Source organism: Periplaneta americana, chromosome 13 (assembly GCF_040183065.1).
Source record: "Periplaneta americana isolate PAMFEO1 chromosome 13, P.americana_PAMFEO1_priV1, whole genome shotgun sequence".
Taxonomy (NCBI): domain Eukaryota; kingdom Metazoa; phylum Arthropoda; class Insecta; order Blattodea; family Blattidae; genus Periplaneta; species Periplaneta americana.
Window position 1 is genome coordinate 130,153,821 of NC_091129.1, and position 14,434 is coordinate 130,168,254.

General features: G+C 36.2%; 1 protein-coding gene across 2 annotated transcripts in view; it reads right to left on the reverse strand.

The window, feature by feature from the left end:
• LOC138712442 (calcitonin gene-related peptide type 1 receptor-like) overlaps positions 1-14,434 on the reverse strand; it is a 241,196-nt gene that overhangs the window by 14,210 nt on the left and 212,552 nt on the right. For both annotated transcript variants that reach the window (XM_069844263.1, XM_069844262.1), the window contains exons 6-9: positions 13,776-13,899; positions 9,211-9,379; positions 5,229-5,356; positions 1,269-1,354 (exon numbers count right to left, since the gene is read on the reverse strand). In XM_069844263.1, the coding sequence (XP_069700364.1) occupies positions 1,269-1,354; positions 5,229-5,356; positions 9,211-9,379; positions 13,776-13,899 (507 nt within the window). The remainder of the gene's footprint in view (positions 1-1,268; positions 1,355-5,228; positions 5,357-9,210; positions 9,380-13,775; positions 13,900-14,434) is intronic.

Here is a 14,434-nt window from a genome sequence, read left to right on the forward strand (position 1 = left end):
TTTTCGGTATATAAACATTGAGTATATACATAGTGTATTAGTATATTAGATACTCTTAGAAACAACTAAAAATGGCAAATTTTTGTTATGTTCCTATATGTAAAAACCAGGGAAAGCTTTTTGTCTTCAATCAGGTCCGGAAATATCCTGAATATATGCTTTAAACCTTAAAAAATATAAGTAATTAAATTGCGCCTCGAAAGTTCTAGCTATTAAATAAAAGTAACTACTTCAAGTAGGTGATAGTGTTGATTACAGTTTCATTTTGGAAGAGAAAAAAGAAAAATTTATAAAAACATATGCAACCTCGACAGCGAGCTATGTTAGCTTAGATTATATGGAGTAGTTGTAGGAGGCTCCGAATTTTACGCCTACAGTAAACTCTCGATAAACTGGAATGTTTATTATCCAGGACGACCTCTAGTGAAATCCATTTCGTGAATAATGTTTTTAATGTACTGTACCCTAATTATTGAAGCCATGTTTTAAGTTCAAATTTTCAAAATCATCCCACACAATATTCGAAACTGCATGTCCTTAACCACAAAACACACTACTAATCGTGATACTATTGCGATCATATTATATCAACCTATTAAAAATTGCATTTGATCTTTCTGCAACTACAGAAAAAATACAAGGAATTCAATCTCGGTAGTCCCTTCCCTATAAAAAAAAAACACATTGGTGGCTGCATATCCTGTTTTTAGCGTACGGTTCTTAAATATTAATTATTAAAGAGGGCAATATTCACTTTCGACATATTTCCTATTTTTTTATTTGTGCATATTGTTATCAAAGTTCTCGTTTAGGTCCATGAACATTCAATTTACTCGTATTTATATTCTGCATACTGCAGATTTCCCCACCCATCTCGGGGAATCGCTCAATATTATACAGGCTTACGTTATTATTTACTGTAAATTAAATTAAATTATGAGGTAAGAAAATATTGAATTATATTAAAGTATACTAGGTTATACAAAATAACTGTAAATATAATTTTGACACGCACAGAAAACCAACAAGCGGGAAAACGTAATCAACTGTAGCATATGAAAAAACATAGCCCCACAACATGTTGCCCCGCATGGAACGCTCCTGCCATCTGACGGTAAAACTTCGCATAAGATATCCCTATAAGCGAAAGTGATGCTTCTACTCGTTTGGAAGAGAGGGGAGGTAAGCAGGAGTAACGCCAAAATGTACATGTCTAACCGTGGCGTAAGATTAATATACGTGGTATTGGTACTAGTGAGCTTTCTTACCTGACATGTCCAGACTTGGCTGTATTAATTTTCTTCAGTTTCGTAAACAAGACACGCACAATATCCAACATTAGCAGCGCGTTGATCTGAAAAAAAAAAAAAAACCAAATTCCAAGGTATTTGTACATTGCTTCACAGCTAGAATATGGAACACGTCAAAAAATCTTAATAGTACTACAAAGTATTAATAAATAGTCACAGTCTAGTTGAAATATATACAGAAGAATTTTACAATATACAGAGTGATTTATATAGAACTGACACATTTCTTTCATTAATTGTTTCAAAACGAATTGTGCTAGCGACAACTTATTATACCTAAAATGTAGAGGAATTTTGGGAGATTATTTACGTCTACAGCAAATGTTGAAAATGTCCTCCATCCTGCATAAGGCACAACTCAACACGTCGTTCCATGTTACTGGCCACTCGTTGGAGGACTCTGTTGTCAATAGCTTGAATCTCCTGTGTGATATTGTGCTTCAGATCGTCCAATGTCTGGGGACGTGTGGCGTAAACCCTATCTTTTAAGTAACCCCATAGAAAGAAGTCCGGCGTTGTCAAATCCGGAGATCTCGGTGGCCACAGGTTCCTGGAAATTATTCGGTCGTCAAAGAAACTTGCAATTAGTTCCATGGATTCATTTGATGTATGGCATGTGGCGCCATCTTGCTGAAAATATCCTTGACTCAGCTCTATTTCGTCCAGTTGCTCAACAAACTCAAAGACAAACGTCTTAATGATTTTTTGGGTGACTGCTCCAGTCGTGCTCTTACGTCAACAACAACCGTGGGATGCCTAGATGAACGATGCTTGCCCTTTTCACTCACCAGAGATCCAGTTGTTTCCAATTTGTTTACCAGTCCCAGTATTGTGTTTCTTTTGGGAGGATTGCGAACACCAAATTCTCTCTGGTATGCCCTTTGAATAGATGTAATTGAATTCGTAATCCAGTATTGCTTCACAAGGAAGAGTCGTTGATTTAATGTGTACTGCATTTTCACGTTGACACAAAATGTCGAAAACAGCTGCCAACAATAGGAATAAAGCATAAACATCTGCTCATCTAGTGCTGCCAACAATAGGAATAAAAACATAAACATCTGCGCATCTAGTGACAAGGAATCGAAACTCCAGAACATTCTGCTTAATTTAGTGCTAAAATTGGGTCAGTGCTGCCAACAATAGGAATAAAACATAAACATCTGCGCATCTAGTGACAAGGAATCGAAACTCCAGAACATTCTGCTTAATTTGGCGCTAAAATTGGGTCATTGAATGAATTTCCAACGGAATAATTAAAGAAAGAAATGTGTCAGTTCTATATAAATCACTCTGTACTAATACTAACTAGTACAACACAAGGTGTTAGTATCGATACTTAATACAAGATAGAAATATTCATGCAGTGTTGTTGAATATCATAAATTCACATATAGAATAGAAGGCGTGAGAAATTACGTACTTCTTTAATTTAGCCCTAAATAATAATATATTTTGAGTTTGATTTTTTATATTCATAGGGAGGCTGTTAAACATTTTTACTGCCATATAACGCACTCCTTTTTGATAGCACCATAGACTTGCTGATGGAGTATGAAAGACTTTTTTTGACTAGTATTTATGCTGTGAACTGTTGAATTAAATGCAAAGTTTTCACGATTACATACGAGGAAGTTTATCAATGAGAAAATATACTGACAAGCCATAGGCATTATTTGTAGTTTTTGAAAATGGTCCTACACGATTCTCTAGGTTTGGTACCTACTATTATTCTAATTACTCTTTTTTGTAGGTAGTAGGAATATACCATATGATTTCATAGACGCTATGCTAGGAGTTACACGAAAATCATCCCAGAATGTTTATTTATTGGGGAACGTCTGGTAGAATTTCCCTAGAATGTAGTATTCATATGTGCATTAGTAGATATTATAGAGATTTACAGAAAATAATATTGAACCATTAAAAGAAAACATGTCTCCAAACGTTCAAAACTTTCTGGATATGTGTAGACCAGCGATGAGCGTTTGAGTGCATTTGCCCTCCGTGCGCACGGGGTATTCCAAGTGCGAGCGCTGTAGTGTGCCAGCAGCTATAACAGATCTTACAGCTTTTAAATGAGCTAATTTAGGACTTCAGGGAAAAGAAATTCTTAATACACAATATGCTGATAGAATTGCAGCTTTTAAGAAGAAATTGCTGTTATGGATACGTCAAATGCAAAAAGGCGAAATATATCATTTCCCATTCTTATCTAAGCGCATAGAATTTTGAACAATGAAAATTTCGAAATGTATGCATGTATTCTATCCGGTCTATTAGAGGAATTTACATCAAGGTTCCACGATTTAGATTGCCTGGAAATGGATTTGCGTATTTTTGCTACATCCTCCGATTCCAACTGATTATTGATAACGTCCCCCCTTCATTATAGTGTGAATTGATTGACCTGCGATGTGGTCGAGAGATGCGAGCGAAATATGATTCAAGGTCGAGTCTTATGCAGTTTTATGACGGATTCCCAAGAGGACGCTTTCCCAATCAGCATAAGCTGCGTGAGAAAGTTTTGTGTTTATTTGGTTCCACTTATAGATGTGAACAGTTATTTTCTATTACGAAAATAAACAAATCTCAAACAAGAAATGATGGGCTTTTAAGGGCAGTTCTTCACATAGGTTGTGCTAATACAGTTTCTCCAAATCTTGAGAAATTGAGTAATATGAATTAATGTGCAACAGACATGTTTTGTTTTGTGTTTAAGGAAGTGTTTCATTACTTTGTGTTCTTATTTAGTTCGGTAGAAAGAATAACATTTTCTTTTGAAACATACAGTACGTACCGCAACTTGAATAAACCGGTTTTCGTGCACTCTAGAAGCACACTTCTCTCGTAGTACACCGTGCAAGCACAGAGTGCATAATTCTGCCCGACCCTGGTGTAGACTATTTGATCTGAAAATATATGTGTAACTCTTTCGTCGTCATCATTCGCAAGGATTAAACATTTCTTCCTGCTCCAATTTATTTCCTTTTCTGCACTTAATCATATAGCCTACATTTTTTACTCTCAAGGCTCACAGATCTTTCTATAAGTGTTAACAGTGTTCAGTCATCACTTCCTTATTTCTTCAGTTACACCATCCGATATTTGCTTGTGTGCTTGAGAACAATGAAGAGTGTGATCCCAAAATTCGCTCAGTCCATTTGGCCATTTTTATGATTTCTACATATATAGGCCTATATGATTAAATTTGAGCCCTCTACCATAAAATTTTAAGCACGTTTTCTTTCAAAACAACGTCAATATTTATTTAAAATGTTGTGTTATTGTGCATGTCACTTCAAAACTCGCTCAGTTTTAAAGGAGTGGAAAACCTATATTACGTTTCGTGATTAAATGCACGGTTAATTAAAAAATTGAGTTGGAAGTTTCAGCAGTGTGGTAACATCGCCGCTAACACAGTCGTCTTTTTTCTCGTAATAAAGATGTAAGAGTCAACGAACTCAGGTCTGTCTCTGTACGTGAGCCTCCCTCTCTCGCTACGATGTTACAATCTACTCGCATCGTTCAGTGGCTTGAAATTAGTAGTTTTTTAAATTAAATTTACACGAAAGCCGTCCACACTACTGAAATACGCCGGAAGGATTAAATAATTATTTATTAGATTTCCTGTTGATATGGATAAAAATCACGATCCTACTCGCAATAGTATCGAATAAGAGAGTATTTAGGGGGGGGGGCTTTTTTTTTCTGAGAAAACTATGAACTTTCCACCAATATGGTATTACACTTTTTTGTTACATACAACATGAGCTATTCGCTCTGAAAATCTGGAGGGTTATGTCACTTCCACTTTGTATGTACTAAGTGGAAAGAAAGTACTGATATGGTGCAGAGTTAAACTATTTATATTTTAGACGTCGATAAATTATTGAAAGGCTATTTTTGCGATCATACCGCTAAGGTGAGCATCCTCGGTCCATCGAAGATGTAGCTGTAGCCAGTAGAGTCGACTGCCCAACAGTTCATGTCGTTGTCAATTGCTGTAACTATCGTCCATGCGAACACTGGCAAAACGGCCCACGCTGAAACAACAATAAATTGATGTGTAATAGTTAAAGATCACCAATACCGTAAACATCGGTCTGAACATAATCAAGCAACATCACCTCAGCCCCCAGGTTCGCTTCTACTCTAGGAAAATTGGAGGTTAACCTTGAATCTTTCTTTGATTGTCCAACATTCCTCTGTTTGGTATTTTCCTGATTGTTTTGGTAGTTGTTTTTTTAATATAGAACGAAGTATCGAGAGTTGAGATTATGATAATGTAAAATATAAATTTAGGGATTTTCACGGATATGTACACGTTTTCAGTGCTCCTAACGCCATCTGCCTGTCTTACAGCGATTTTTTTAAAGTACCATATTGGATACATTTGTGAATTCATCCTTGTAATTGAAGATCTTCCCGGAATACGGAATAAGGGGATAACCAACAAATCTATAATGCACATTTCAGAAGAAAAGAAAATAATTTCAGGGGCATATTTCGTTAGGTCTGTAGGCATATGTACTAGCAGAACCAGGGATGTAGTGGAGATGGAGCGGAGTGGAGCGACGCTCTGGCACTATGTTCGAAGGTGGAGCGGAGCTCCGGCACTGATTTGGAATTTTAAAATCTGTTTTGACATCACAATACTTTCCCAGCTAACGATATCTTAGTTAATGTCAGAATATTTAGTGATTATATTTTCTGTGCTTCCTTTAGAAAATCGGAACAAGTTCGGAACCACTAGAAGCGTATACTGTTTTCGCTGTAAGAAAAATCCTCATGTAAACATAAGCACGTGGCTGTCATATCGTGATTGGCTACCAGTCGAAACACTCACACGACGCAGGAAAATATAGTCCGTATTTGGAAACCACAATCTTTTATTATTTGAAAATAAAAAATTGAATTCTAGTTGTTAAACACGATGAAACATATCACTTCACTCATGTAAAACGATATGTAAAAGAAAAGCTACTTTAATATTTTGTTATGTACTATGAACGCGGATGAATGCCAACAGTAATACCGAGGTAGTCTGTTCTTGTAACAAGCTGGCGACACTTGAGCTCGTAGTTCACGTAAGCACGTGGTACTGAAGTATGGCTTCTGTTATTAAACATAAGAGTGGAAAATCTCTCAAAAGCGGAGAAAAACAAATAGTTTTAAATGTATATAATAAGTTAAGTGAGTTGAATCCAACGTTACCCATTAAGCAGATCGCGTCATTAGGCTAACGTCTGAATTTACCGGAGTGTCCGTGTCCAGCATATTAATGGCGCGGAAAGAAAAAGAAGAAACAGGTGAACTAAGAACACCAGGTCTTAAATGCCATTCAACTCGTGTGGAGTCAGGTAAAAGGTTTCGTAGCAAGGAATAATAAAACCTTCAAGTTACATGAAGTTCGAGAGTTGTTAGTCTCAGGTTTATCTGAAGTGACGGCCGAGAGGTGGCAAGGTGCAATCCAACACTTGATAAAGGAGGAAGACCGCATGTTCCAACTGGAAGGGATAACTGACGCTGTTGTGGACCGTCTCGTCATAAATCCTGCCGACGATAGTTCTGACGACTCCGATTTGGAAGGAATGACTCCTTTGTCCGACAGCGATTGACCGTACACGTAAGTTTAAAATAATTTAATTACAGTAAATATAAAGTAAATGTTTCCTAAGCAAACGAATGCATAGAAGTGAGGTTAGGTCTACTTGACGAGTAACGGGAAATGTTTAACATTAACAGAATGTACAACAGTAGGCGGGGACACGTACTGAGAATCTATGGCGCGAAACAGCGGCCAATGAAGCCTCACTTCAGTCACGTGGTATTGTTTACATTAGGATTTTTCTTACAGCGAAAAGATTATAGACGGTGTATGTGGTGAGAAATGGGGGAAGAATCATTGACAGAACAACCACCAAACTAAACTTTAGTGCGCCTGCGCGAAATGATCACATTCCTAATTCACTTTCGTTTTGTATCGTATTTCGTTAGTTTTCGCGTCTTTGTACGATACGGGAGATTGTCTATGGTGTTACCGAAATGTGTTGTGTTTGTTTCCCAATTATTTTACGAAGTGAATTTTAAACAGTTAATTTACTGCCTATAACGTGACTAAAAGACTACTTGAAGCTTTTGTTTTTATCTATTGCCCTTCAGTAAATATGTAACAAAATAAAGATAGACAAAAAACGTTTACTTCTTTCTTTTCTCGTACCATTGCTTTTACTAGTGGAGTTACAAAAGCTTCATCTCCTGATATTGTTGATATCTCAAGCATATCGCTTCTATTTGATGAACCTAGTAATTCAACCAGAGATACTGTTATAAAAGATACAGACAGTTCCAGTATGACTGCGAAGAATATTCAACGCCATAATGTTCAAAATAGTGAAAGCCAAAAAGTCGGCCTGCAAAGTGAGTGGCCGAATGTATGGAATGAAGAAAATATGTGGTCAAGAAAAAAATAAGTTTATCCATGGATTGATTGTAAGCAATGTAAGCTAGGCTGTAAAGTGTGTCATGAAGAAAATACATTAGGTGCATTAAAAAAAGAGTGTATTTCTGTATCTAATGAATGGCGCTCATATTCAGTAAATTACTGCGAATCGATCAGAGCAGATCAGATCAGATCAGCTTAAGTCACTACGAAAAAAAATCACTGAACATAAGAAATCCAATGCTCATAATGTAGCACAAAAAATTATTGATACGTCTGAAAAGTAATCAATTGAAAATGTTGGCGAATAAACGAGTGCAGCCCACCGTGAAGCAACAAAAGCGAAATTTATATCAGCTTATTGCATTGCGCAGAATGATCACCCTTACAGTGACCATTTCGGTTTACTTGAGCTTCAGAAGCTAAATGCAGTAGGTATTGATTGGTGTTGCCTTGTATTCTCCTTACAGTCTTACTTTATGGCATTTCTTTCTTTGTCTTATTTTTTTTTGCATCCAAACCTTCCCCAAAGGTTAAAAACATACAGAGCTCCGGCACTGTAAAGTTTCGGAGCAGAACCATTTACCTAATTATGGTTACAAGTTTATTCAGCTATTGGATGCAGTAATTTATTGTTATAAATGAATGCTTCAAAATTACTTTTCCACCTAAGACACCTTATTTCATTAATTTGATGTTAAATCCTTTTCCCGGGAAGGTCTTTAATTATTCGCATCCAATATTATCATCTTTACTGAGAGGAATGAATAAGTTTTTTTAAATAAACATATTGTATTTATACGTAGGCCTAAATCGTGCTCTCGTACAGAGTTTATTACTATTTTCCTGAGTATTAATATTTTATCAAGACTGTTATAAAGAAAATGAATGTGCAGCCTCTATGCGCGGGAGAAGTAAAACTTCTTCAGCTTTAATGGCCGTATTCATAGACATTTTTAGCGCGGGTTTCCGGTGGATGATCAGCGTTTTTCGTATTCATAAACCAGTGTTAGCGATAGGATATGATTTGAATTCTGTACTAGTAACTGGTGGATAGCCGGGGCTAGCTTAGTACGCTCGTAGCGCGTGCTGCGAAATGTCTATGAATAGCACCCTAAATGTTTAGTAGTATTTTTAAATGTTCGTGCAATAAAAGACGATAAATTAGGGTTAAATTTAACACTTTATGCTTAATTCTCTTCAGAATTTAAAAATGAAACATTTAGTTTATCATAGCTAAAATAAGATATGACTGCAGACTTTTCAAATCACGTAGGAAAACTGTATCAAAAGTTGTCCAAGAACATGTTGTTGATTTCGGTTTCCGCTGAGGTACGACTTTTGATTCATCCCAAATGAAAGCCATTACATATTATGCGTGAACATCATTAGCTCGCTTTACGTTCAAGTATTGACTAACTGTAAGTTTTAATCCGTGGTTGCTTACTAGATTACCTGCAGTTCCGATGTAGTAGTAGAGCATGTTGGGCTCGCCTTTGAAGGCTGCCGCGATGAGGCGGTGCAGGAAGATGCCCTCCAGCAGCATGCAGGAGTACACGGCGCTGCCGCAGAGCTTGTCCAGGAAGGATAGCGTCCGGCACCACACTGAGTTCTCCTCCATAACCTGCAAGCGATTCACATACACGTCTGTACGAAGATGCTTAATAATACTCTTACGTCATTTTCAGGCAAATCTATAAAACTGCACTATTTCTCTCTGTGACTAATGCAGTAAATCCCAAAGTGGGGGTCGCGACACCCTGGAGGGATCGTGTAAAGAGCTGAGGGGGTCGTGAAATGATTTACAAAATTTAAAAATTTCTTATTAACATATATTTATTTTGCATTTAGAAGCAAACAACATTGAACATAAAAATTAAAAAAAAAAAAAATCTTTCAGCAGTTATAGTATTTATTTATTTATTTATTTATTTATTTATTTATTTATTTATTTATTTATTTATTTATTTATTTAACCTGGTAGAGATAAGGCCGTCAGGCCTTCTCTGCCCCTCTACCAGGGGATTACAACTATAATATGAACAATAAAATTACAATTAACATTAAATTTACAATTACAATTACAATAAAAATTAAAGTACGACAAGATTACCTGATTAATGAAAGCTAGACATTTTATCATAGAAGTTAAGAACAAAGAATAATTTGGGGGATATGTAGACTGGTTTAACGAAAGTCCGGATTAACTGAACTAACCTAAAGGAACAGTAGAAAGTGCATTAAAACACGTTTATTGTGGTGTATTTAAAGGACATAGGCCTAAATACACTACATATTATAGTAAAATGTAAAGCAATACATACTATTCTCCAACCAGGAGATAAACCGTGAAAGGAATGTGCTTACTATTGCGTCATCCATTGGAGCGAAGTAGATAGATAATATTAGAGGTATAACGTCAGTTTAAAAATCATGCGCTTTCCTGCATATGTTATTTTCTGTATGGAGGAATTAAAAGATCAGGAGATTAACCGTGATCTAATTTTGTAACTAGGGTAGTATAAAAATGTGTATATCAGTGTTATTGTTTGTGCTGTGAGACTTAGCCAATAGAGATACGAGTACCCATGTGTGTGTGACCTTATGACATCTTATGACATCAACATTCATTCACAGCATCACCCCGCTCCCTCTCATTCCCTGGAGACTTTCTCGTGGTTGGAGTACAGTACGTGCTATTCATATTTGTTTATATAGTTTAATTACTTTAAATTATTTAATTAATGTAAACTTGGACTTTCTTTATTTTTGATACTATAGGTGTAATATTGTAATTTTATTGTTATTCCATAGTTTTAATGTATAAAAGTAAATACTGTATTAAGGGGACACTATGGTGAAATAACGGTGAAATATTAAGAAACTCGATTTAAACATTTATTGTGGCTCTCTATTTAGACCGAGCTCAAAAATCTAATTAATTTATGTTCCCACGACTATTTTCAAGCTTTTGAGCTAATAAGAATTAAAAATTGTGAAAGTTGTGACGCAAGGAGCCTTTTCAGTGACGTCAATATAAAATACATTTAAAAAATATCATTTCAAAACGAATAGCCCTAATGGCACAAAATTTTGTACAGATGATAGTATTGTAGGTATGTTTATGTAGTTTAAAATTCATAAATTTTGGATGAAAATTGTGAAAGTATTAAAACTCACAGAAGTGTCCCCTTAAAACAAGGTTATTTAATTTTTCCAAACTTTTTTTTTTTTTTTTGCCGGATTAAGCGATGTCCGGCTTATCGCGGTCCAGATTAACGAGGTTTTACATACTGTACATTCAATGTGATGAATATGGAGACCTACACAGTAATGAAATTCGGTTTCGTGAGCCATTAAATAGTGGGAATATCATCGTGCTAACCACATTTACCCCAGTACTAGTCGATTGATCGTTCACCTTGCTGAGATATTATGTGGACTTAAGGCTGATAGTTGATTGGTCGACAGTTTCGATTTTTCTTATATCGGATCTGTTCCCTAGATAACTTTCGTCGATTGTTCACAGCAGTCCAATTGCATCTCTCGTACATTTTCCTCTCTGAAGCCAAACTGCTCTTCTTCCAACTGTTCATCCATCTCAGAATATAAACGTCAATTCAGTATTCGCAGGAGAATCTTCGCCGAGTGCTATATCAGGCTGATAGTCCTGAACTCATTACATTTCTTGGCATTATTCTTCTTGTATTGGCAGCAGTATAATCTCCAAAAAATCTTTAGCCCATTCGCCTTTCTCATATATTTCGTTGCATTTCCTTCTTGTCTCCACCTGAGCATTTCACTAATTCAATGGGGATTCCATCAACTCCTGTTGCTTTCCTATTCTTGATTTCCTTAAGCGCTAATTCAACTTCTTCCTTCAGAATAGAAAATCCTTTTTCGTTTTCTGATACGGTTGCTTCGACTTCAACAGCTAAGTCATCTGGACGATTAGCTGTCATATTTAGCTCTTCTACATATTTTGTCTATTTATTCAGTGTTGCTTGTTCGTCTGTTATTTCAACCACATGGATTTCTCATTCTTGTTCATGGAGTCCATACATTTTACTTCGCCGTCCATTAAATTGCATCTTCCTTTTCTCTCAAGATCAGGGCTGGGCAGAATTATGCACTCTGTGCTTGCACGGTGTACTACGAGAGAAGTGTGCTTCTAGAGTGCACGAAAACCGGTTTATTCAAGTTGCGGTACGTACTGTATGTTTCAAAAGAAAATGTTATTCTTTCTACCAAACTAAATAAGAACACAAAGTAATGAAACACTTCCTTAAACACAAAACAAAACATGTCTGTTGCACATTAATTCATATTACTCAATTTCTCAAGATTTGGAGAAACTGTATTAGCACAAGCTATGTGAAGAACTGCCCTTAAAAGCCCATCATTTCTTGTTTGAGATTTGTTTATTTTCGTAATAGAAAATAACTGTTCACATCTATAAGTGGAACCAAATAAACACAAAACTTTCTCACACAGCTTATGCAGATTGGGAAAGCGTCCTCTTGGGAATCCGTCATAAAACTGCATAAGACTCGACCTTGAATCATATTTCGCTCGCATCTCTCGACCACATCGCAGGTCAATCAATTCACACTATAATGAAGGGGGGGACGTTATCAATAATCAGTTGGAATCGGAAGATGTAGCAAAAATACGCAAATCCATTTCCAGGCAATCTAAATCGTGGAACCTTGATGTAAATTCCTCTAATAGACCGGATAGAATACATGCGTACATTTCGAAATTTTCATTGTTCAAAATTCTCTGCGCTTAGATAAGGAGAGAAATAATATATTTCGCCCTTTTGCATTTGACTTATCCTTAACAGAAATTTTTCCTTAAAAGCTGCAATTCTATCTGCAAATTGTGTATTAAGGATTTCTTTTCCCTGAAGTCCTAAATTAGCTCATTTAAAAGCTGTAAGATCTGTTATAGCTGCTGGCACACTACAGCGCTCGCACTTGGAATACCCCGTGCGCACAGAGGGTAAATGCACTCAAACTCCCATCGCTGACCTAGATCCTCCATTTATTTACATTTCATTCACCTTATCAGTTGTTCTTCTTAGTTCGTTGTTTATTTTCCTGTATTTTCTTCTACTTTTTCCTGTGTTGATGACTTTCCATGTTCTTCTTTCCTCTATCTTCTTCAACATTTTCCTTGTGACTCAAGGCCTCTTGATACTCATACCTTCTTCGTTTCCTATTGTTTATTTTGTTGTTATCTTTATAGCTACAGATTTTTAGAGGAGTTCGGCATTCGTTGCTATTTTCAGGTGTGGATTTTAGTATAACGAATTTCTCGCGGAATTTTTCTTCAAATTTTCTTCTTTCCTCTTTGTCCTTCAGTTTTTCCATGTCCAGTTTCTTCGTGAACTGTCTTCTCTTTACCTACTTCAAACGATATCAGTAGGACATGATTTGAGTTAATATCCGCTTCTGATATTCTTTATATTTTTAAAGCAATTTCGGAATCGTTTCTGTTCCCGATAAGAACAGCCCTACGTATTTGTCAATAAAATTAGTTTTTATCATTCTATTGTACCTCCTCCTCCTGCAAAGAAATCATTGTATCTTTGCCTACGCTCGAAACACAGTCTTTCGGGAAAGGAAAAGAATACTGTCGGTATATTTCCTGTATCAAGGTACCCACAATCATTGCAGAGGTGTAATGTCAGGCATTAAAAGAGTTAAGGAGGGCCATTCAGCCTTCAGGCTTTGTTTAATTCACAAGTGGCAAAATTTTATGATGAGAGTACCCTAAAGTTACGACAAATGTCTCAATTTGACTGGAGACCAGTGAGAAATATTTTAATGCCGCAATTTTAAATTGTGTAATAAATAAGAAGTTTGCATCATCTGCGTGGATGTTTTTTAATGGTCTAACGAAAGTTACTTTTCGGGTAGCCTTCGTGTCAAGCTATCGATCAGTTATTATTTTCTTTATTGAGCATTGAAAATATGATTGTTAATGGAAACTGAGAGAATGTTGCAAGTCCTTACCGCGTAGGTTTCACCCAGTGACTCCAGATAGACGGCGGTCTTGACTGCGATGCTGAAGGCGTTTCGGATGACAATGCAGAGTATAAGATTGCGGTGCAGCACCACCCTCGTCACCCGCAGCTTCCTGAAACAACCGCAATACCCAATGAATGAGATTGCAAGTAATCCAATTTCACCAATTCATAAATTGTTGTCGAAGATCTGGATTCGATTCTCAACAGCTCTTGTGAGATTTGGGATAAGAGATGTGGTTGTGGAATTGAATGGGTCAGGTTTCTCCTGCTATTCTTATTCCAGTGTTGAAATAAAGACATCAGAAAAGTGGACGTAAAGAGACGAGTATTTTCCTTGGACCAAAAATACAGTATGGCGTTGCTACAAAGTGGAAGTGATGTTATGAAAAATCTAGGTCTGCTACCTTCTGAAAGAATTTTCTATGTAGTACAGTTCAATGGATAAAAAATATTTAGTTCTGTAATATAATAATTCATTATTTTTATTTATTTAATACATTAGATTTGATTGTAGACCGAAAGAGCAGAAGCACGTGCTCGGGCGCAGTTCAATTATACAAAATATTTTACAAAATTGAAGAGTGCTCATTGAACACAATAGGTTAATGCTATCAAACAGAATAATTCTAGTTGACAGTAATCAGT